The sequence below is a fragment of the Canis aureus genome, chromosome 33, assembly GCF_053574225.1.
Source record: "Canis aureus isolate CA01 chromosome 33, VMU_Caureus_v.1.0, whole genome shotgun sequence".
In the NCBI taxonomy this organism is placed as follows: Eukaryota; Metazoa; Chordata; class Mammalia; order Carnivora; family Canidae; genus Canis; species Canis aureus.
Window position 1 is genome coordinate 6167156 of NC_135643.1, and position 22499 is coordinate 6189654.

Here is a 22499-nt window from a genome sequence, read left to right on the forward strand (position 1 = left end):
TCTGACCTTTAGCCCAGGGGTGAGAGTCAGGGTCAGAGCCAAGACCCCTGAGAGGAGATGAGAATATATGTTTTGCCTATTACTTCAGATTAAAGTACTGGAAGTAGAGACGCCTGGGTGGCTCAATGGTTAAGCGCCTGCCTTCAGCCCAGGGTGTGACTCTGGAGACCCAGGATCGAGTCCCACGTCGGGCTTCCTGCATGGAGCCTGTTTCTCTCTCTGCCTGTGTCTCTGCCTCTCTCTGTGTGTCTCTCATGAATAAATAAATAAAATCTTTCTTTAAAAAAAGTACTGGAAGTTGAATAGTGCCGTGACAGAATGTCCCTACACAAAAATAGCTGAGTTGACATATCTGGGTCTGAATATCCTGCACTAAGAGATTTAAAATTATCAAGACACAAAGATATAAATAACAATGAGAATAAAACAGGTAGCAGGAGACATGGAACATGCTTGAGGACCATTCTCTGCTGCTCATCCTCAGTACACAACTCCCCATGAGACTCTAGCACCTAGTAGAATACCAGGGGATGAGATTAAGATAATGGGAATGACTTGTTGAGTTATGCAGAGAAGTATGAGGTCTATCCCGAATAAAATTTGAACCTCTTAGATGCTTTTAAATAATATTTGACATGAACAGTTGTGTTTGTTGTTTGTTTTCTGGAAAGTAAATCTGGTAGTGCTTTGGAAAATGAACGAGGAAGAGAAGACTTGGTATAAGAAAATAGAAAGGGAGTTGTTGCAATCTTCCAAAGGAGAAATAAGAAGGGAAGGAAAAAGATAATGGAGAGATTCTAGGGGCATCTCAAAACGGAATTTACAGAATTTGATAGCTAGTTGGATGTGGGAAGTAAAGGAAAAAGTGAAATCAAGGATGACACTGATGTTTCTAGCTTGGAATGGTAAAGCCATTGACTGGAGCGGTGAATATAAGAGAAGAAAGTTCAGGATGGGAGAGAATATGTTTAAAATATTTACAATAAGACTTGATCTGTGGAAAAGACATCTAGTTATCACCAACACAGATCTAAGGCTCAGGAGAGATTTCATTACTTGAGACACAGATTTGAGAATAATTTTCTTAAAATAGACCCCATTTGAACAGGCAAGACTGCCCAGAAATTGTTGATTATGTGCATGGTACTATCTATGCAAAATATTGTAGGAGAATATTTGTAGGTTAAATAAATATTGTTGAAATAGTTGCATAGACTCAAAACTGGTTAAATAATAATCCTACCTGCCCACCAAAAAGTTAAACAAACAAACAAAAAAAAAGTAGTTAACTGACAAGAGTTGTTTAATGACATGGACCCATTCTGGCTCCATCCATACAAGTTCTATCCTTTTTTCCTTCTTCTAGCAAGATGTGTCCCTCCATATATCTAAGGTTAATGCTGTGCTTTGGTATCTCCTTGCCTCTCTATTGTCTTCTTTCTAGCATTTAAACACCCTGGCTCAAATCTATCGCATCTTAAGAGACCATCCCTCAACCCAATAGCTCCCCACCAACAACTCATTTCTTTCCTTCCTTTTGCAACATATTTATTTAAAGACTATTCTATCATTTCTATTTCCTTCCTCACTCAATCTTAAACCCACTGTAAAGTAGCTTCTGCACCCATCACTTGGCTCTCACTAAAACCAACAATGACCTACAATATTAATAAACTCAGTGGATGCTTTTCAGTCCTGATTTCACTTAACCTCCCAGCAAAAGTTTTGATATAAGTGACTATCTCATTTTTAATGACTTCCTTTTATATTTATTTGATTTCTGTGAAAGTACATTCTTCTGATTTCTTCCAATATCTATGGCCCTATCTTCTCACTTTCCTTCACAAGAAATAGTCTTCTCCCAGGCCTTATATACCAATGGTCCTAGATTTTTATAAACAGTCTTCATTTCCACTCCACACATTCCCTGGGCAATCTCGTCCATTCCCACTCTGTGAACTGTTCTGTGAATATGTGCTTATTCCCCCTGTATTCATATTTCTATCCTAGAATGCTATCCTGAATTATAAATCAACATGCCCAGATGCCTGCTGGTCATCTTTGCTGGGAGAGCTAACAAACACCACAAATATGACATGTATCAATCTGAACTCATCAACTTCCTCCCTGACCCTGTTATTTAAGAAAATGGCACTGTTATTCTGCCAGTTGCCCATGCCAGAAATCAAGGAATTATCCTTACTTATTTTCTCTACCATATATCCAGATTATTATCATATCCTGTTGATCTTATCACTCAAATATCCCTCAATCTTCAATGCCATTATTCTGTCCTGGCCACTGCCATTTCTTGTCTAGATTATAGCTTTATATCTAGACTTCATGTCTGATATCTTGCTGCTTCTGCCCAAGAAGCCAAATGATCTTAAAGTAAAAATCATATCAAGTCACCTATACCCAACCTCTCAAGTAAAAATTTCTTGTTGTTATCCTTACAATAAATCCAAATTCTGGTTTTACAAGCCCCTTTGTGTGATCAGGTTTGGTGTTTTGTTTTCTTTTGTTTTGTTTTGTTGTCTCACTGTTTATCATTCTCTATTTCCAGCTGTAATTTTCAGACATTCTGAACATTTTATAAACCTTTACCTCTCACCTCCAGGCTTTCACACTTGGTATTTCTCTGCCTCCACCTTGTCTTCATATAGCCAAATCCCATTCATTCTGTGGGTATCTGTGTGAAGGCCACTTCTTCAGGAAAGTTTCCCTGACCTCTTGGTGTATGCTCTTGTAGCCTCACAACTTAAAAAAAGAATTATATCATCCATCTCAATTTTACTTGTCCAATGACTACCCATATGTTCTATGAGAGAAAAGACCATATGTGACTTGTTCACCGTGATAGTCCAGCTCATGTCACAGAGCAGGTGTTCAGTGAGCACTTGGTAACTGTGCTGGATGAATCAAAGTGAGTCATAGAGACTAACTATGCTACTCTGCATGACAAGAACTGGGAGAGGTAGTACACAAGTTGGATAACAGAACTGGGTTCATAAATTATCTTGATTGATAAAATTATAAAAATTAATAAAATAAATGTAATGGGCTATATTCATACTCAAAGACTTATTTATATAAATATAAAAGAAGGTTATTTTTAACAGCTATGAAAATGTCTTAAGAGCATGTGCAAGGACTTCAAACTCACATGGCCCACAGAGAGACATGGCTGATAAACAGAAAATGATGCTATCTTACACTGGATTAGTAGAATATTAGTGCTGCACTAAAGAAAGCCTACAGCTTGTTCTTTCATCATAGCCCTTGTCTTATGTTGTACCTGGCATACACCAAGTATGTAAACAAAGCTTCTAAATGAAGAGTGAAAAGTCTCAAAGTGCTTTTGCCAAACTGACCACATCTGAAGAATAATACATAATTTTTGACATTGGTAACAAAGAGTGTGCAAAAAAAAAAAAAAAAAGAATAACCTAGTCTTGAAAGCAATAATAATAATAATAATAATAATAATAATAATAATAATACCGTGGACAGCCCGGGTGGCTCAGAGGTTTAGCGTTGCCTTCAGCCTAGGGCCTGATCCTGGAGACTCGGGATCGAGTCCCATGTCAGGCTCCCTGCATGTAGCCTGCTTCTCCCTCTGCCTGTGTCTCTGCCTCTCTCTCTCTCTCTCTCTCTCTCTCTCTCTGTGTATCTCTCATGAATAAATTTTTTTAAAAAATTAAATAATAATAATACTTAATATAGCATTGATTATGTATTCAGCACTGTTCTAAGCACTTTATATATATTAACTCATCATATTAAGTAGGAACAATTATTATCCCCATTCTACAGTGATAAAGTGAGGCACAGATAGCTTATGTAACTAAGCACAATCATATAAGTATTAAGTGACAGGGCCAAGTTTTGAAACCAGATAGCCAGCAACCAGCAGCCCACACTTCTAGAAATCAATTTTAACAATATTCTACTAGAAATAAAGAAGGAAAATCATTAGCCCAGGAGTGAGCTGGGGAGAAGATCAGAAGAAAGCATGTTGACTGGCTTCACACTTTAAACATCAGACAGAAACCAAAAGGAAATAGATCCTGGCTCAGTAAAATGAAGAACTTTCTAATGCTTTGATTTGTCTCACTAGTGAATAGTCAGGGTCATTGGATTCCCTGTTAATAGAGTATCCAAGTAGAGGCTAGAAGTCCATCTGTACATGCTATCAATGGCAGTCCACTCTGGAAAAAGGTGAAACTAGAGAACCCCTGAAGTGCCTTCATTCTCTAGGATCTGCAATGATAAGAATACGACATGGACCTCAATCTCAGACAGCCCAGACCAAGACAAATACAGCAAAACTCAATCAAGATGGAGATTTAATAGGCAATAGAAAACTATCAAAATAATGAAATGGCTGGCATTCAGAACAGTGGGCCTTCACATCACCTTTGAAGATGAATATCTCAGCTATCTATTTCCATGTCAAGCAAATTTAGAAACGGAAGCAGCACAGCAAAAAAAATGTCATGGTATAAAACCCTAAGAAATGCCAAGTTACTAATATATGAGACATGGGTCAACTCTTTATGCACCTGGTTTTCTATATCAATAGATAGTGTCAAAGAATTTATTTGAGTTGTTCAGACTGTGAAATCACTTCTTTCCCCTCAAAAAGGAGAAGATCTGGTTAAACCTGAGATTAAAGAGGCGGATAAAAGTGCCCCCTGGACTGCGAAGGCCAGGAATTAGACACACTGCTACTGTTGTAGCAGGCAGTCCCCAGGCACGATCCATTACAGGGACGTCTTCCATCAGATGCTAGCGAGGCTAATCCTTTTGCACAGCATGACAGCTTCTCAAACTTGACTATGGTGAATCCAAACCAGATTTTTATGCTATATGATCAGGTTTCAAAATACAAAATCATTTTTATATTGTGTTGAATTTAGGTTTATTACATTTAAATTTGGAAACAAAGATATAGATGCCTGCAATGCAGCCTGTCCTGGACTGCCTTGATGCTCATCTTGCAGAATAAAATGTCAGATAATAGTAAGATAGAAATATATGCAACCAGAGCTACTGTATAACAAAATGCTGTCAAATGATAACAGTTTTCCACATCCTTAAAGAGAACCATTCAAATTTCCATCTCCGAAGAAAGAGAGCTACATGTCACCAGAACATTCTCATTGATCCTGTAGCTTTTCAACTGAATGTCATCAACTCTGAAGCCATTTAGTACTCTGACAGCAAGTTAGAAATTCTAGAGACTGACTTACCTTTTTGCAGTCTGATAAGGGCTTTTCGCTGGCCAATGTGCTGAAAATGGTGGTCTATAAAAGAGGAAAGTAGCAACACATTAGAATCATCAAAGTGTAATGATATTGACTCTGCACTGTTCATTTCTAATCCACGGTGGGCATCATTTCTTACGACTCCATTGATATCTCTGGATTTTAAAAACTGCCTGCCCTTCACTGCTTCCACTGCCACCCTACCCAAATTGGAACATTCATTATGGGCCAACAATGAGAGTGAGATAAGGACTCTTATTTATCATTATTTCACAAACAAGGTATCTGCAGCACAATTCAGTTAATTGTCAAAAATCACATACCTTGGAAAGAGGTGAGGAATCAAAGCCAAGTAGTCTGAAACTAGAACCCACCTTTTCAACCACACACAGTACTCTTTCTTTCTCTTCAAGAGACATGTGCAAAATGTCAAATACCAGGTCACTCAAGTGGAACTTATTCTGAGTCTGAGTGAGTGAGGTGGAGTGTCTCCTCATTTAAGAGATTTGTGAATCTGAACAGCAGTACCAGATCTTATCATCTGATCTCTACTTTCTTTAGCACACTTGTTCTCCATGTGATCTGCTTTTTACATATTTTCGTATGTACTTTGCTAGCCTCATGAACCACTAAAAAGGCATTTTAGCATGCAAGGTCAGCTGGGATTTATACACAAGTTTGCTGCTTTTGGACTATCCTACGAAGAGTTAAATGAATCTATGGTCAACCACATAAATGGTGTTGAAATTTTTTCAGTAAACCTGTCTACTTTTTCTTTAATTACAAAATATATATTCTTAATGTGTCAATCTCCTTTTTGATCTATCCTTTTGGGGTAATCGATAATAATTGATCTGGGGTGCCTGAGTGGCTCAGTCAGTTAAGCATCCAACTCTTCATTTCGACTCAGGTCATGATCTCAGGGTCATGAGATGGAGCCTGGTGTTGGGCTCTCCGCTGGGCATGGAGACTGCTTAAGATTCTCTCTCTCCTCTCTCTGCTCCTACCCCCTGTTCTCACACGCATGTGCACGCACTCTCCCCTCCCAAAAAATCTGTGTTCATCTTTCCAAACTTTCTCAATGTTTACCCAGATACATATTACATTATATGTAATTACATGACATATATTAATTATCTGTATTATATTACATACGCACATATAGAAATTTCTTTCTTTCTTGAGATTATATCATCCTACTTAAGAATATAGTATAGCTTTCCAGGTCAGTTCATATAGATTGGCTCGTTCTTCTAATAGCCACATGACAATGCATACATGCCAATATCCCATGCATGTATGCTTTCCTTTATTGATGGGCACTTGGTAGCTTCCAGGTTTTGGTTCTTTTGCTACTGCTTTTTGTTTGTCTACTTCTGTTTGGTATTACAAACTATGCTGCAGTAAACATTCATTATATATGCAATGCATAATATGCAATGCATAATATATATTGTGTGTGTACATACATATATACATATTTATAGTAATAATTTTATTTTGGTTGAATAGGGTCAAAACCACAAAAGAAATGTAAAATAAAGACTTTTGTATGGCTTAAAGACGTAACATACACAAACATTCTCACCCTCTCTCCTCGCATAACATAAAAATATCTATCACCTCACCTAGGATTTTGCTTTGTTTTAGGATAAGCACTAGAGATAGTTAAAAATCGGAGCCAGCATATATTATGATCCAAAGTAATAATGCAACATTAAAAGACAGAAAACACAGATATGGATATACATTTTTAAAAGCATACTTAATGAAAAAAATAAGTTCAAGGTTTAGATTGGTATGATCTTGAAATATGGTTTGCTGTCAGTTTTTGTGTTTTTATTTTGTTTGTGAAGGAAGATATAAGTTATCTAGAAAGTTTTAATTAAAAGTAGAAAAGGGGGGTGTCTGGGTGGCTCAGCTGGTTGGCCAACCACCTTTGGCTCGGGTCATGAACCCGGGGTCCTGGGATCAAGCCCCACATAGGACTCCCTGCTCAGCTGGGATCCTGCCTCTCCCTCTGCCTCTACCCATGCTTGTGTACTCTCTCTCTCTCTCTAAAACAAGTAAATAAATAAATAAATATTTTTAAAAAGATAGAAAAGGGATGGGGCACCTGGATGGCTCAGATGGTTAAGTGTCTGCCTTTGGCTCAGGTCATGATCTCAGAGTCCTGGCACGGAGTCCTGAGTCAGGCTTCCTGCTCATGGAAGAGTCTGCTTCTTCCTCTGCCCCTCCCCACCCCTAGCTTGTGCACTTTCTCTCCCCTCTCTCAAATGAATAAATAAAATTTCTTTTTTATAAAAGTAGAAAAGGGAAAGAAGGGAGAAATCTTAAGTAGTGGAAGAAAAGAGAAAAAGCAAAAGTCAAAAAAGAAGGGCAAGAAGAAAAGTTCACAAAAACAAACCTAACAGTTACTAGGAAAAAGAAAAAAAAATAGTTCTCATAAAAGAAACAGCCATCTTTGCTCAAAGAAAATGAGGGCATGTGACCCATTCATCTTAACATAATCAAACCCACTGACCTAATTTCAACCCTGACAAATAGCAGCCCATGTTAACAGGAATGGATATAGTCCAGAAGTTCCATGTCATCTTATCCTTTGCTGTTGCCAGGTATATCTACTATTGAATTTTAAGTAAGTTTAAGATACACCACCAGGAAAAGTAAATTAAGGAACATGTGATATTAGTGCCCTAGCCTCAGGGGAAATGATCTTCTATATTAAACAATACCATTCAACCTTCGAAAATAGTCTCAGGTGACCTGAAAAACATGTTTGGAGGAGATAGGTGAGATAAATGGGCTTCACTAAAAAAAAATGAATACAAGTAGCTCTAAATGTTACATTTATAGAAAGGAACCACTTGAGCTAAAGGACAAATGTACAGTGAAATCTCAGTACCTGGAATGAGTATGAAAGAGGTATGGGATGGGTCAATGAGAGTTTGTATCTTTAATTTGGCCATTTTCTAAGGGGATTTTACTTATACGCTCTGTTGGTCTCATTTCGTTCCCTTCAAAAGACTTGAACTGGCATTCCAGTTTCCTAATTACAGCTATTGTAAATGACTTTGGGTGGGCTTTCTAAACCTTCCAATAACATGTTCACTTTAATTACTGGAAATGAAAGGCTCAAAACATGGTGACTTATCCACACTGTGACCTTCTTGACTATTGCATCAATATTTTTATACTAAAGAGGAAACCCCTAACAAGTCTCCTCCACCAAAGTTTGCATGATGCTGCATTTGTCAAAGGAGTGCAAGCACAATGGTGCACAGTGACTTTTTAGAGCACTGATTTCTAATCCTGTTGGCAAAGTGACCAGCATGGGGTGAACAGTCTTATACATAGAAGGTGTAGCACCTTGCCAAATGGATCTAGAAAGGTGAGGTCCTACTGTTGTTCATTTATATACTGATACCTGAAATTTCACTTACTAGAGCTCTGTTTTTCACATCAGGCTTTGAATCATCATAGACAAACCCTCGAGGGATACTAGGATATAAGAGTCAGTGTAAAGAGGGCAATTGAAAATGTCATGTATTGTAACTGTTGGTCTGTTACAACTTAGAAGGAATGAGTTTATCAGATCTTTTTCTACAAGCAGATTTTTTGCTTTGGCTTTTTTAAGTTTTCTGAAAATTTCAAAAACAGATTTTGATGAGAGAGAAATGAAGACTTACACAAAAAGGACGTTGGACACTCATGGTAATGGGAAAGCTCTAAAAACATAGGTCACATCAGGCTCCCTAAAAAGCAGACTGTGAGATGGAGGTTAGCATACAGGAGGTTTATTAGGGGCTGCTCTCAGTAACTCCACTTGTGGAAGGAAAGGAAAGGGCCCAGGACCAAGCACAGGAAGAAGTTGGGCCCTGGTACAAATCACAAAGGTCTCAGTCCACCAAACGGGAAGCGCTGAACTAGGATCGACTTGTACCCTGCTGGGGTGGAGCTCAGAGCTGCCCTGGAAAGGCATGACCCTGGGCAAGATGACTATTTTCAGCCAGGGGCAATTTCCTGAGAGGGCTGTCAGCTGAGAGTAGTCAGCCAGCCGCTCTCCTAGCAACAGGGACATCTGTGTGGAGCACTGCTGCGTCCACTACAATATACTTTACTTTGACACAATTTGTTGAGGGCAGATACTGGTTATGACTGACTTATTCTAGTTGAACATGATCTCTTATTAGAACTTTGAGTTTGTTGATCTTTTATGATAGAATTGCTAGACAAATAAATGGGCCACTTGCTCAGGAGTCTAAGGTGCTTGGTTCTAATGTCCCTTCTTTACAGACCTCTTGTGAGCTTCAGATGGATGGATGGCCATACGGTCTTGAATTCCTCATTAGGAAATTAGGAAACCCATATTCATGTCCTTTTAGGTCTTGAGAACCTGGCTAATTTGAAGAAAGTAGGCCTGATCTTATCAGGCACATCATTTAGAAATCAATGAGCATACTGCCTACTTCTTCCCTCCATCCTCTGAGGAAAGAACATTTGACTGAATAACATGGTCAGCTCTCAATTACCTACAGAGCTTGGAGAGCATTTTACAGGTATCCACAAAAGCATAACTTATAAAATGTCTCTACATCTGATTTTGAGAGATACTAAATAATGGTCTATTTAGAAGACTGGGGTAGTTAAACACATCTTCCTTAAATTAACATTAATGATCATATACAGAAATATTCCAAGTGGCCAGAAAGGCAAAAGCAACCCAGAAGGAAGAATGACTTGGGATGAAACACTGACACTGATGAGGCCTTGATCTGGTAACCCAAATGGAGGATCAGCAAGACTGATGGCTCATCCAGTCTGAAATACAGAAACAGACTCCGCTGGGCAGCTGCTTACTCCATTCTCACTGGTTGGAGTGGTTTGCAAACTGAGCACTGAAAAGAGACTCCATATGTTCAACACTCCTTTTTAAGAGAGAGTTTACCTCTGAGAGTTATTACAATGTTGTCTCAGTCCCACTAAATTAGGTTTAGAAAAAGAAACAGAAACAGGCTCTAACTCTCTGAGCTAGTTTCTTCCATGTAATGTCTACAACTAAGATTTATATTTTAAAAACAGCAAATATATGACACTTGATTAAAATGGAACAAAGTCAGGTGCAAGAGAATTGTTAAAGTACTGGATTATAAAAACTGAGGAATTCAGAAACTGAATCTCTGAGATAGATGATGTTACAAAATTTTATTTCAAGTATCAGTTGTTCCTTTACGTGTGTATGTGTGTGTGTTTCATGCTCAGCCAAACACCACCAAATAGGCCAGCTAGTTTTGATAAATGGTTAAATACAGTAGAAAGCTAAGTACCATTTAAAGGAATAACGCCTGCATAAGGCATCTCCATTTGATACCTGCCATTTTTACTGCACAGACACATTGAATGACTTCTTACTCATTGGTAGATGTCAGAACTAGACCTACTCGTATTACTAACAATTTGGAAGTCATTTACACATGAATCGATGGGTCCCAAAAGTGCACACTACTTGGATGCTTTCTTAGACATTACCGTCGGCCAATTTTAGGATTTCTAGACAAAGTATAAATTTCCATTTGGTCTTCATGGTTTAGCAAACTAGTATTGATACATGCACACTGCAAATAGTGGCATCCCTCCAGGCAAAATGTGGCATTCATATTTTTTAAGTGCATGATTATAAAACACAACCAGCTAAAGGAAAAAAATTATACCCCTGAATAAATGATAAAATTACAGTGTTTTCTTGTAGTCCATGAATACTGAAAATTTCAATTAACCAAGTGAAAAGCCATTGAATGTGCCAGCAGGATTTATATCCCAGACTAATGACCATCATCTGCATCCTATTTAGCTAATGAAGGTTTGGAACACTTGTGGATAATTAAGGGAAAGCTGATGGGAGGAAATTCAAACCATGGAAAGATCAAATCTATTTATGTCTGCATTTAAAACTAAACATATCTAATAGTTCACTCAATCAAGGCATAATGTCTGTTCATTTGGGATAAGATAGATGCTCTTAAGTTAAACAGGCAGGTTTGCTCCCAAACACGAAATTCACTGCTCATTCATTCATTCAATACTTACTAAATACCTTCCATGTGCCTCTGCCCTTGTGGATCAACACAATAGCACCATGATTTCCCTAATGTTTTCCCCACCATTTTCTGTCCTCCAGCTTAATTAAGTTTATAGCTCTGGTTTTCACTTTACCCACATAACTACCGACCACCTGTCTGTCGTGACAGCCATGGCAGAGCTACAATCTTTGAACATGATGGGAAAATACAGGGTGTACAACAGAGCACTTGGCTTTTTCTGACACCTGGCAGAGCCCCCTCAGGGGTGGGGTTCAGGCTCATTAATAGGGGAGTGTTCAAGTGGGAAAGACTAAAGACTGTTTGAGGAAAGACAACACCTGATATTCAGGAGTAGCAAAAATAGGAATCAAGCTCAGCGCAGTTCTATTGAATTTCATTAAATAGTTTATAGCCATTTCATTCAACTGTTATTATCCCATGTGAGAGGAAGCACCTTAAAACGCTCACTGGATCCCTGCCATAATCTGACAAATTTGTGTTTAACAAAAGTGATGCTTCCAGAACCCATAGATCCTAGGATCTATGTCAATGCTGAAAATGGGACACCTAGCTGATAGGTATGTTGTAGGGTCAACGAATGATGGCAACTCAATCAAGTGCACACATTTGTGTTTTTTCAGAATCCCTTCCATGTCTGAAAGGAAAGTTGGATTTTTAAAAGTCAGAGCTTACACATAGCCAGTTAGGTATAACTTTGTCTAAGCCAGGGGGTCTCAAACATTAGTGGCACGAAAATCACCTGGAGGTCTTGTTAAACTAGTTGCTGGGCCCCACCTCCCAGAGGTTCTGATGTAGGAAGTATGGAGTAGGGCCCAACAATTTGCATTTCTAACACATTCTAAGGTTGATGATCCAGGTCTGGGAACCATCCCTCAAGAATCAGTGGTTGGCTATACCCAAAGGAAGTAAACAACAGTGATAACTATGCTTTTTACCATCTCATGAGAAAGGAAGAAGTGTCTTTGAATTTCCATAAGTATTAGTGACAATTAGTGACGATATTAATTGCTTCTGATATTTACATAATACTTCCAATCTCAAAAGCCTCTTAACATACATTGTTTCACTTCAACTTCCAAACAAAACTATAAGGTAGTGTTATTAATCTCATTGTAGGACACCAAGAAATAAAAAGGTTAAGTGACTTGCCCAAGTTTTCTTAACTAGTAAGTTGTCAAACCAAGACTCAGGTCACTGGCCCCTGGAAGTATTTCTAGGGTAGAATTGTGCTATGAGAACTGTACTCTAGGATCATCAGAGCTCAAGAAATTCATTTAAAAACTAACAAAGTGAGGTTTCTCTAGTCTGATGATATCAATGTCAAGGTTTCTTTACTAACAAACACCAATTTTTTCTTATTCAGCATCATTTATAAAAGCTAATGAGCCTTTGCATTAATAGTGAATTATATAAAAGAGATTAGGGGATCCCTGGGTGGCTCAGCGGTTTAGTGCCTGCCTTCAGCTCAGGGCATGATCCCAGGATCCTGGGATCCAGTCCCACATCAGGCTCCCTGCATGGAGCCTGCTTCTCCCTCTGCCTGTGTCTCTGCACCTCTCTCTCTCCCTCTCTCTGTGTCTCTCATGAATAAATAAATAAAATCTTTTTAAAAAATAAAAGAGATTACATAAAAGAGAATCATATAAAAGAAATTTTCTTAAAGCTCCCTTAAAAGGGCTAGGTGGAACAGAAACTGAGAAATGTATATATAAAGTCCAAATGCAAAGATAAGATTGGCAGCAACTACGAACTTGAGAAAGAGAATACCATTGGGAGAAGAGGTATTATTTTTTAGTACCAGTTCCTCCTTCTTCCAGGGAATGGATCTTTGATGTTTCCACCAGATTAGCATCTTTGGGGCAGATAACCAGTAGGAAGCTCTGAATGTGCAGAGAGCAGAAGGAATTCCATGGTTTGCAAATAGCACAGAGCACAACAACAAGCACAGAGTAAAACAATGGGACGACCCGAGGCTGCTGTCCACAAATAGCCCCAGCCAGAACCACCCTGAACAGGACAGACTCCCTCCCTTAGCTGCATCCCCACACCCCTGACCCTAGCCAGGAGGATCCTATGAGATGGTACACTTTGAGGCAAGGGGAGGAGAAGCTGTCAGAACACATTTCTTGCACTTCATGACAGTATTTGAATGTGGCCAATTAGTGCCAGGAGGAGAGAGCAGAGCAACAAAGAGCCTCAATGAAGACCAACAAAATACAACATATTGAGACAAACAACATCCACTGAGTGGTATTGAGCTTCATCTCACAAAGCTGCAGACCAGGCTTCCCTAAAGCTATCAATTTAATATAACAAGGCTAGACGTCCCTACTCAGGGTCATCTCATTGTTCTTCCCAGAGCAGAATATCCTAATCTGACCTACTAGATGCTAAAAGGAACAAATAAGAGGAGCAGAATATTTCTGTACATTTTAACTTTAAAAGAATAGTAAGGAAACTCAACACTAAAATTCTATGTCTATTAGTATCTATAATTTTTGAGTCAGTAACTGTGACACTTTAAATACCTGGAGTACATCAGTTATTTTGAAAGATTATTACTCAATATTTGGGAACTTAGATCCTTAAGATCCCTCCAAATCTTGATCTCTACTGTCCCTTATACAAATCCCTTGAGAGGACTTGATCCACATTGCACTGTAAGCTCATGGAGGCCAGAGGCCCACTCTTTATCATCTTTGCATCCTATACTTTAAGTACAGTAATGAGCGTAAGAATAAGGACACAGTAGGGACTTCATAAATGATTGCTGAATGTATAGTGAATAAGGCGAGGGAGGCAAGAGGAAGGAAAAAGTGAGGAAGGAGGAAAAAAGGGATTGAGGCAGGGAGAGAAGGAAGAGTAATGCTAATGTGGGGACAATACATCATAGTGAGAAAAGTGTTACGAGTTGAATTGTGTCCCCCAAAAAGAGATGCTGATGTCCTGACCCCTCGTACCTATAAATGTGACCTTATTTGGAAATAGGGCCTTTACAGATGATCCAGTTAAGATGAAGCTATTAGGGTGAGTTTGGACACAAACAAGCACAGAGGGACGATGAGGTAAAGACAGTCAAATGGAGACAGAGATTAGATGGATGCAGATGCAAACAGGAACACCAAGGATTGTTGGTCACCACCCAAAGCTAGGTAGAGGCAAGGAAGGATTCTACCCAGAGTCTTAGAGAGAACACGGCCCTGCTGATCCTTGATTTTGAACTTCTAGCCTCTAGAACTGTGACACAATAAAATTCCATTGTTTTAAGCCACCCAGTTTATGCTTTTTGCAGTAGCCCTAGCAATCTAATGCCATAGTATGTACCAGGATCTCTATTTACTAATCAATTATAACAGTGATTGACAAGCCTTTCCTAGAGCGGGGCAGATAGTAAACATGTTAGAGTCCGTGAGCCATAAGGCCTCTGTCACAACTCAACTGTATCACTGCAGTATGAAGGAAGTCACAGAAAATACATAAATGAATATGTATGGCTGTGTTCCAACACAACTTTATTTTATAGACACTGAAATTTGAATTACATATAATTTTCATGTGTCATGAAAGACTATTCTTTTGCCTTTTTTTTTCAAATATTTAAAAATGTGAAAACCACTCTTAGCTTGCAGTTATTCAAAAACAGACAGTGGGCCAGATTTGTCCTGCAAACTATATTTTGTTTGTCTTTGGGCAGAGATCTACCTGACTCTAGTCCTGATTCCACTAATTACTATTTTCATAACCAAGTGGTTTCCATCTTCGAGAGAACATAAGGAGGCACCTGGATGGCTCATAGGTTAAGCAACTGACTCTTGATTTTGGCTCAGGTCCTGATCTCATGGGTCTGAGATCAAGCCCAGTGTCAGGCTCTGTGCTCAGCAGGAGTCTACTTGGATATTCTCTCCCTCTGCCCTTTCCCCCACTCACTCTTGCATGCTCTCTCTCTCTCTAGTAAATAAATAAATCTTTTTTTGAAAAAAAAATAAAAGTAATTTTTTTAATTAAAAAAATTTTTTAAAAGAACAAAATAGACTTCTCTCTACCCACATAGAAGGTTATGGTGAGGATGAGATGAAAATCATATACTTCAAAATACTTTGTTTACATAATAGCATTGATATTTGGATATATTTACTCTGTCTTACTCTTCAGAAATAAATATTAACATTAAGGTCAGGGTGATGGTCAACTGACTGAGTCATGGAGACAGGGCAGGGTTGACACAAAGGTATAAGCCCCTTCAATTACCCACATCTTCAGATATATCAGGGAAATGGACAAGGAGATGCATACCACACACAAATCTGTGAGCAGATGGACTTTCTGAGGTAAACAGCAAGTCCAAGGCAAATGTTCATCATTTTTGGTCATATTTGCCCCTGGGCTATGGCTGAACCAAGAATTTCTTCTTCTAGGGAATGTTCTGGACTAGGACAGTTTGCTGCTGAAAGGCTGTACTGTAACTCAGTTCCCCAGATGATCACTCTAAACAAACATTCATCATCCACTAAAGCTCCTCTGACCATCTTGAGCCCATTTCTATAGTGCCAACAGCTGACAAAGCCATAAATATTACCCTCCATGCAGAATCATCTTCACACTCACCACCATAAGGAATTGGAACATTGCCACTGTGCTCTGCAGGGACTGGACTTGAGCTGACAGCTCCAGATTTTCAGGTCTGGCACAAGGTAAAGCCAAAGAGAGCACCAAGGAACAAAGAAAATAGTTCACAGGAGGAAATACCACTTTGCTCACAGTTCACAGGGCTGCAGACTTCCCTGGAACTGAATCATGCCCTTGAGGAGCCAAGAACATACCCTTCCAAATTACTAGCGTAACTCACCATGGTCATAATCCTTAGAAAGTAGGGGTTTTTTACTCCAAATTAATTATTCCAGTTATCCTTCATCCCTAAGACTATGTATTTCCTGGATGTAGAGAGAAGTGTTGTCACTAAGCTTTTTCTCAGTTCATGACTTCTCATACTCAAGTTTGAAGTGAACAGAAGAGAATCTACAACCTCAGCCAGCAGTATACTGGTTGCTACCAATATCTGTACTTTCATTCTCCCTGTTGCATTCCTCCCCATTCCCACCTCCACCCTAGCACCTCGCTACCTGCCTTCCTAAGAACAGAAAAGAGAGCCATGGTTGTTACATCTCTCTTAGCAATGTGATACTTTCTTCTAAAAGACTCTCACATAAAAGAATGGTGAGGCCAGAGCTGACCCTCATGGGTGCAGGGCAGCTTAATGGAAAGAGAATGGGCCCAAATCCTAGCTCTGCCCCCTGTCATGGGGACTGGAACACATCACTTAAATTCTCTGAACAATTCCTCATCTGTAAAATAGGAGTGAGACTGTTTACCTTAGAGCATTTCGCAAGAATTTAAGAGGATGTGTGCTCAATAAAGAGTACTATTATTATTATTATTTCTGAGAACTCTGGAATTCTTCTCTAGCTCTGTCTCCAGCCACATCTACTCTACAGACTTCACAAATACCCACTGATAGGGCTATATTTGTGCCACTAAGCCCATAATGGTGAATGGAGAAGTAAGGGAAAAACTACAAAATTACTTGAAGCCTGGCCTCCACAGAACAAGTGGCTGGAAGAGGGAGGAAGGATCAACCTTTCCTCCCTTGAACAATCTTCAGATTATTATTAGCTGGCAAATCTTCATGCTGCTGGTTAAACTAAATGGATAATGACTTATGCTATGAAGTATAGTTGTAGGTGCTTGATAAGATTCCCTCCTTCAAACTTCTCAGGAAAGATGGGGATTAAGCTGGTACCTGCCTTGGGCAATGAAATTAAAGGTGTTCAACTTTTGGAGGGGTTCTGACTAGTGGAGAGGTAAGGGATATCTTTTTTCATAAGGTTTTAACACAATGTCTTTCTTTCTTTCCCTTTTTCATAGTAATTCCACATGCTAATATATGGCTAAATATATCCACCTTCAAAAAAGGAAAAAGAAAAGAAAACCAGTGTTTTGTAATTTGTTAATTTGTAATCCAAGCTGATGAAATACTAACGTGTAAATTTGGAGGGTGAGGAGGAGGAAGGTCAAGAAAAGAAAGACATTTTCATAATTACTGACTATTACAAATCATTTAAACAGAGACACAACAAAAAGGGAAGGTACAAGGCCCAGCGTGATGGGTTCCTGTTTAAAAGCCCAACACTGTCATTAATAAATGAAAGGTAATGCACCATTATCTCAGACACTGTAAATGATGGTTTGACAAAAAAAAATCAATGGCTATACAACTTTACTGTACACCAGAAATAATAATAAAAGATCTAGCTTGCCAAAAGCACATTTCATAATTAGAACACTGCCAGATGCAGTCCTTGTCGTTCTGAACTGATGCATCTTCATTTCTTCAGAGAGTTTATTTTGAGTTCTACCTTCACAAGCTCTCCAAGTTAAAGGCTAATAAGAGATTATTAAAGTGTTCCCCAGGGCTTGGGGAAATCCCTTGTTTCATTTTTGTTTTCATTTCTTTCCAACTACCCTGGACCCATTTATTCAACAAACATTACTGAACACTTATGTTGCAGGCATTAGGCTGGATTCTGCTAGGAGGATTTTGATGAGTGAGATGTGCCTTGAGAGATGAGAAGCAAATCTGTGAAGCTTTCCATACATAGTCTTTGGAGAAGTTCTACTGAGTTCTGACCCTAGTTTTCTTCTCTTCCATGTCTTCCTTCCTTCCTATGTGATTTCTTTTTACTTTGAAACACTTCTGAACTTTGTACATATTTCTATAACAACCTTCAGCCCACTATAATGCATTTATTTGATTATACCCCATGCCTCTTCTTTGGAAGCAGAGGCCATGCCATATTCATATTCCTATTCTAAATGTCACAATGGCCGGTACAAAAAAATTTTTTATTTGTTGAATATGAGCATAGTCCATCTACTTCTGTTGCTTCAAATACTAGTATATGATGATCATTCTAAATGTGTATATTCATCCCTGATCCCTCTCCCAAGCTTCAAAATCATTATTTTATTAAATACCTATTGCCATTAACTATCTGCACTGGAATGTCCCACAAGCATCTCTAACTGCGAGTTAGTCCAAAACCGAACACAGGTATTCCCCTCCTGAAAAACTGTCACCAATTGTTCATATATTGCTTAATGATGAGACCATCATATTCCCTCTTTCAATCACAAATCTCAATGTCTTTTCTGACTCTTCTCTCTTCCTTACCCATCACATTCTATTGACTTGACTACAGGAAACTCTCAAGTCATAAAGCTTTCTTTCTAATAGTCTAAGACTAGTTGTAGTGAGGCACCAACTGTGTATAAGAGGAGTTGAAGCCACAGTTATCATTGAGAGCACCTAGGAGAATATGTGATTATAAGGTGATATTTCTTAAGATGAAGAGAAAAAAGAACCAGCTAAAGAAATTTAAGAAAAATCAGTCAGAGGAGAAGAGCCAGAGTGTTGTCATAGAATAGCATTTCCTAAAAGAAATGTAGGAAAGCACTTCCTCAAAGAAACTCCTTGATCTTCCAAATCAGAACTAGACTCCCATTCTATGTGCTCCCACCTCATACCATACTAATCACTGTGAGACTGCTTATCACAGTATACTTTAAATGTGTACCTGTCTACATCCCTCATAGAATATTAGTTCCTCAAAGGCAGGAACTATGTCAGTGCCAGTATATGGCACAGAGCATGAAACATAGCTAGTACTCAATAAATATTTGTTGTTGAACAATTGAAGAGATGAATGGTTAAATAAATGAGTGAAACTGGGTCAAGAAATCACATAAGGATTGAAATATGCCCCTTATTTTAGTGTTCAGGAAGATACTGCATAATTTCTATTCTTGTGTTTTGCCACATATGCCCCTATAACTCAACAGTTTCACAAGGAAGATTCAAGAACCTGACATAAAATGAAAAGCCTCATGGCTGTCACTTGGCCTTCCTTGCCAGAGCCATCACTATAAAGATGGATAGAAGGCTCTGAATAGGTGAAAATAGGTTTTATCCAATGGTTTTCACCCAGATAACATATAATAGTCATTACCTCCTTTAAGAGATGGAAAGTTAAATACATCATGTCAAAATTGCTTCAGCAAATAGTAAATCTCTTTAAAGCCATAGAAACTTTAAGCAAATTGGGATCAACTCATCTCTTAGCAATCTTGACTTTTTGGCTATTATATCTTGTATATGCTATAGTCATATGCCCTCTATTTGGGAAATCATTGCAAAATAGGCCAAATAATTTTTATCATCATAAGACCCCAAGTTGCTGATATGAAAGAAGTATTTTAATAACAAATTCCTAGACAAATGAATGGAACAGTCCCTCCAACAGATTGCTAATGTTTTGTTTTTAGATTTACAAATGAAGAGAACTTGAAATAAAGATGATTAAAAATGGAAAACAAAAGTACAGTCTATAGACAACAAATGGCCTTCAGGACATGAAGTAGGGAATTAGAAGAGAACATATTTCAGCAATTTCTGAGAATTGCAGGGAATTGAAAAGTTAGCTACCCCAGGACACTGCAAATATAATGATGTCCAGTAACTGCTTTTGTTCTCTTGTCCTTTGTGACTTTACCAGTGAGTGTCATTTGCATACAAGGGACTGTCACAGCAAAAACCTTTGAAAGGAATTTGCTATGTTTTTTCAGCCTTGCCCCTTGGGAAGTTAAAAAAGACCAATTAAATCCTTCCCATCAAGGACATGGATCTCCAGGACACTTGTGAAATCTGATCGAAACCATATTTTTAAGTAGATAAACCAGCTTTCTGGGCCTTCTTTTTTCCCCAAGGCATTTTTGAAAACCATTTCCTAGAGTGATCTATCAGAAGATGAAGGAAACCCAAATACCCTGAATGAGTTGTGCTATGCCCCATGCTGCAGGGACACTGTTTACTCCAGGCAGCCCAGGGCACAACAGAGAAATGATTCACTTTTCAGGGACATCAAGTCTCATTTCATCCTTTTGATCACAAAGATTGAGGCTGGAGTTCAGAAAAACTATTGCTATATTGTTTAATTGGATATCTCAACATTTTTAAAAGGCTGCCAGAGGACAAATGTACATTGTTCAAAGAGAGCTGAGTTCTACAGGCTGTTAAAGAGAAGCAGTGTACTGCAAAATATCAGCCTGACCAATATTGCAGTAAAAGTATAAGATTTGTAGTCAAAATACATAAACACACTGTTTTGAATAGTGACCCATTGTAGCAGTACGACTCTGTACAAGTTACTGAACTTTCTAGGCCTCCTTCACTATAAAATGTAAGTTTCCTTGACTGTGTAATGAAAACAAAAAACCCCACTTCACAGCATGGTGAGGATTAAATATGATTATATATGCACTTAGCTCAAACACCTGGCAGACATTGAGTAAATGTTGTTCTCTCTTCCACTCTGAGCCTTTTTTTTAAAAAATTGGACTAGAAAAGAAAGTTTATCTATCAAACAAATTTTGAAAGAGCATTAAACTCTAACAAATTAAGATGGGTATACCATAATAGCAGATACAGTATTTTATCACATAAGACATCATTGATTATAAGACATCACTAAAAAAGAAAAAAATGCCTCTAATTATATGTTGCCATTCATTATATGAAGTGTTATAATTTCAGAAATGTTAAAATATGAAAATGTTAATGTTAAAATATGCACATATTTTTATAAAATCAATGAAATACAGTAAGTGCCTAGGATTCCAGATGAGCTTGGAGATAAAACAGAAGCAAGAACCAGGAAACAGAAAATTCCATATTCCCTCTGAGGTTTACTGTCTTTATCTTAAAGGGAAAAAAAATCATGAATGTATAGGCCAAACTGTCAAGCCATTGCTCAGTTGGGAGTTCCTTTAAATGCCAATTTACCCGGTTTACACAAGTAACTAGAATACAGAAATAGCTTTTGAGGAAAAAGGCAAATGGAAGAAGTAAAGGGCATTTTAGAAGGTTTTACCATCTGCTTTATAAAATCATAGTTAATTTCCATCTTAGTGTTTCCTTATGTTTAAGTATTTCAAGTACGTAGTTCTAAATATGTAAGGAGACTATCTGGTAGCTCTGTGCCTTATAGAGGGACACCTAGAGCTCTCCCGCCCACTGTTATGTAACCTACAGCGACATTTAGCGGTGGCTCTCTCAAATTACAACCAGGTGTCCCAAGTTGGGTAAGACCATTGCTGGGACAGAATGACTAAGCAAAATTCTCCTTTATCCAGTGTGTGGGATGGCTCCATAATCTTGCCTGACAGGTTATTAAGATGTCTTCTGGAGGTCTTCTGCTAGAAGTGGTGGGAGTTAATATCATTACCATTTTACACTGTATATAGTTTGGTATTTTCTGCATATCCTTTATTTCATTAATAGAATTACAGAGCTAGAAGATACCCTACGGGTTATCTAATCCAATTCTCTCACTTGCAGATTATAGAGCTATGATCAAACATGCTAGCCCAAGGTCATTCAACTGGGTTGAGGCAGAATCAGGCCTTGAACAGAGGCCTCCCAATTCCAAATGCATTGTTCTTTCAATTAAATTACTTTGCTGTTCATAAAGTGCAGATTAAAGTATTGGCTATGCATATCTTTCAACAGTTATTCACTCAGCACTTAATACATGGTGAAGTATATTAAAAGGATATTTACAGTTGTCAGAAAGTAGGAGATGAATTAGGGACTGATGCATAAAAAACAAAGTCAATGAAAACTAGTAATGAACAATTATATAGTTGTGACTACCCAATGAGGTGGTACAGTGATTTTCCCCCATTTTACAGTTGAAAAGATTGAAATATAAAGAGCTTTTGGTAATTACCAATTTCAAAAATAAATAAATAAATAAATAAATAAATAAATAAATAAATAAATAAATAAATAAATAAGAGTTACACGGAAAAGTAAATGCAAACATACACACTACATGGTTTAACTATAAGTTATAGTAACATTGGCTTAATAATATAAACCACAATTTTAGAACATAGCCACACTTGGAAGACAAGGGGGAAAGTGTATGTTGAAGAATGAGGCCAGGAAGTCAGACACAGTAAGGATATAGAAAACTAAATCATCAATTTCTATAACAGACATCAATGGAAATTA

General features: G+C 38.1%; 1 protein-coding gene across 17 annotated transcripts in view; it reads right to left on the reverse strand.

Moving 5' to 3' along the window:
• Positions 1 to 22499, reverse strand: part of RASGEF1B (RasGEF domain family member 1B) — a 550562-nt gene that overhangs the window by 348591 nt on the left and 179472 nt on the right. For all 17 annotated transcript variants that reach the window (XM_077882673.1, XM_077882674.1, XM_077882675.1 and 14 more), the window contains one exon: positions 5256 to 5309. In XM_077882673.1, coding sequence (XP_077738799.1) covers positions 5256 to 5309 — 54 coding nt within the window. The remainder of the gene's footprint in view (positions 1 to 5255; positions 5310 to 22499) is intronic.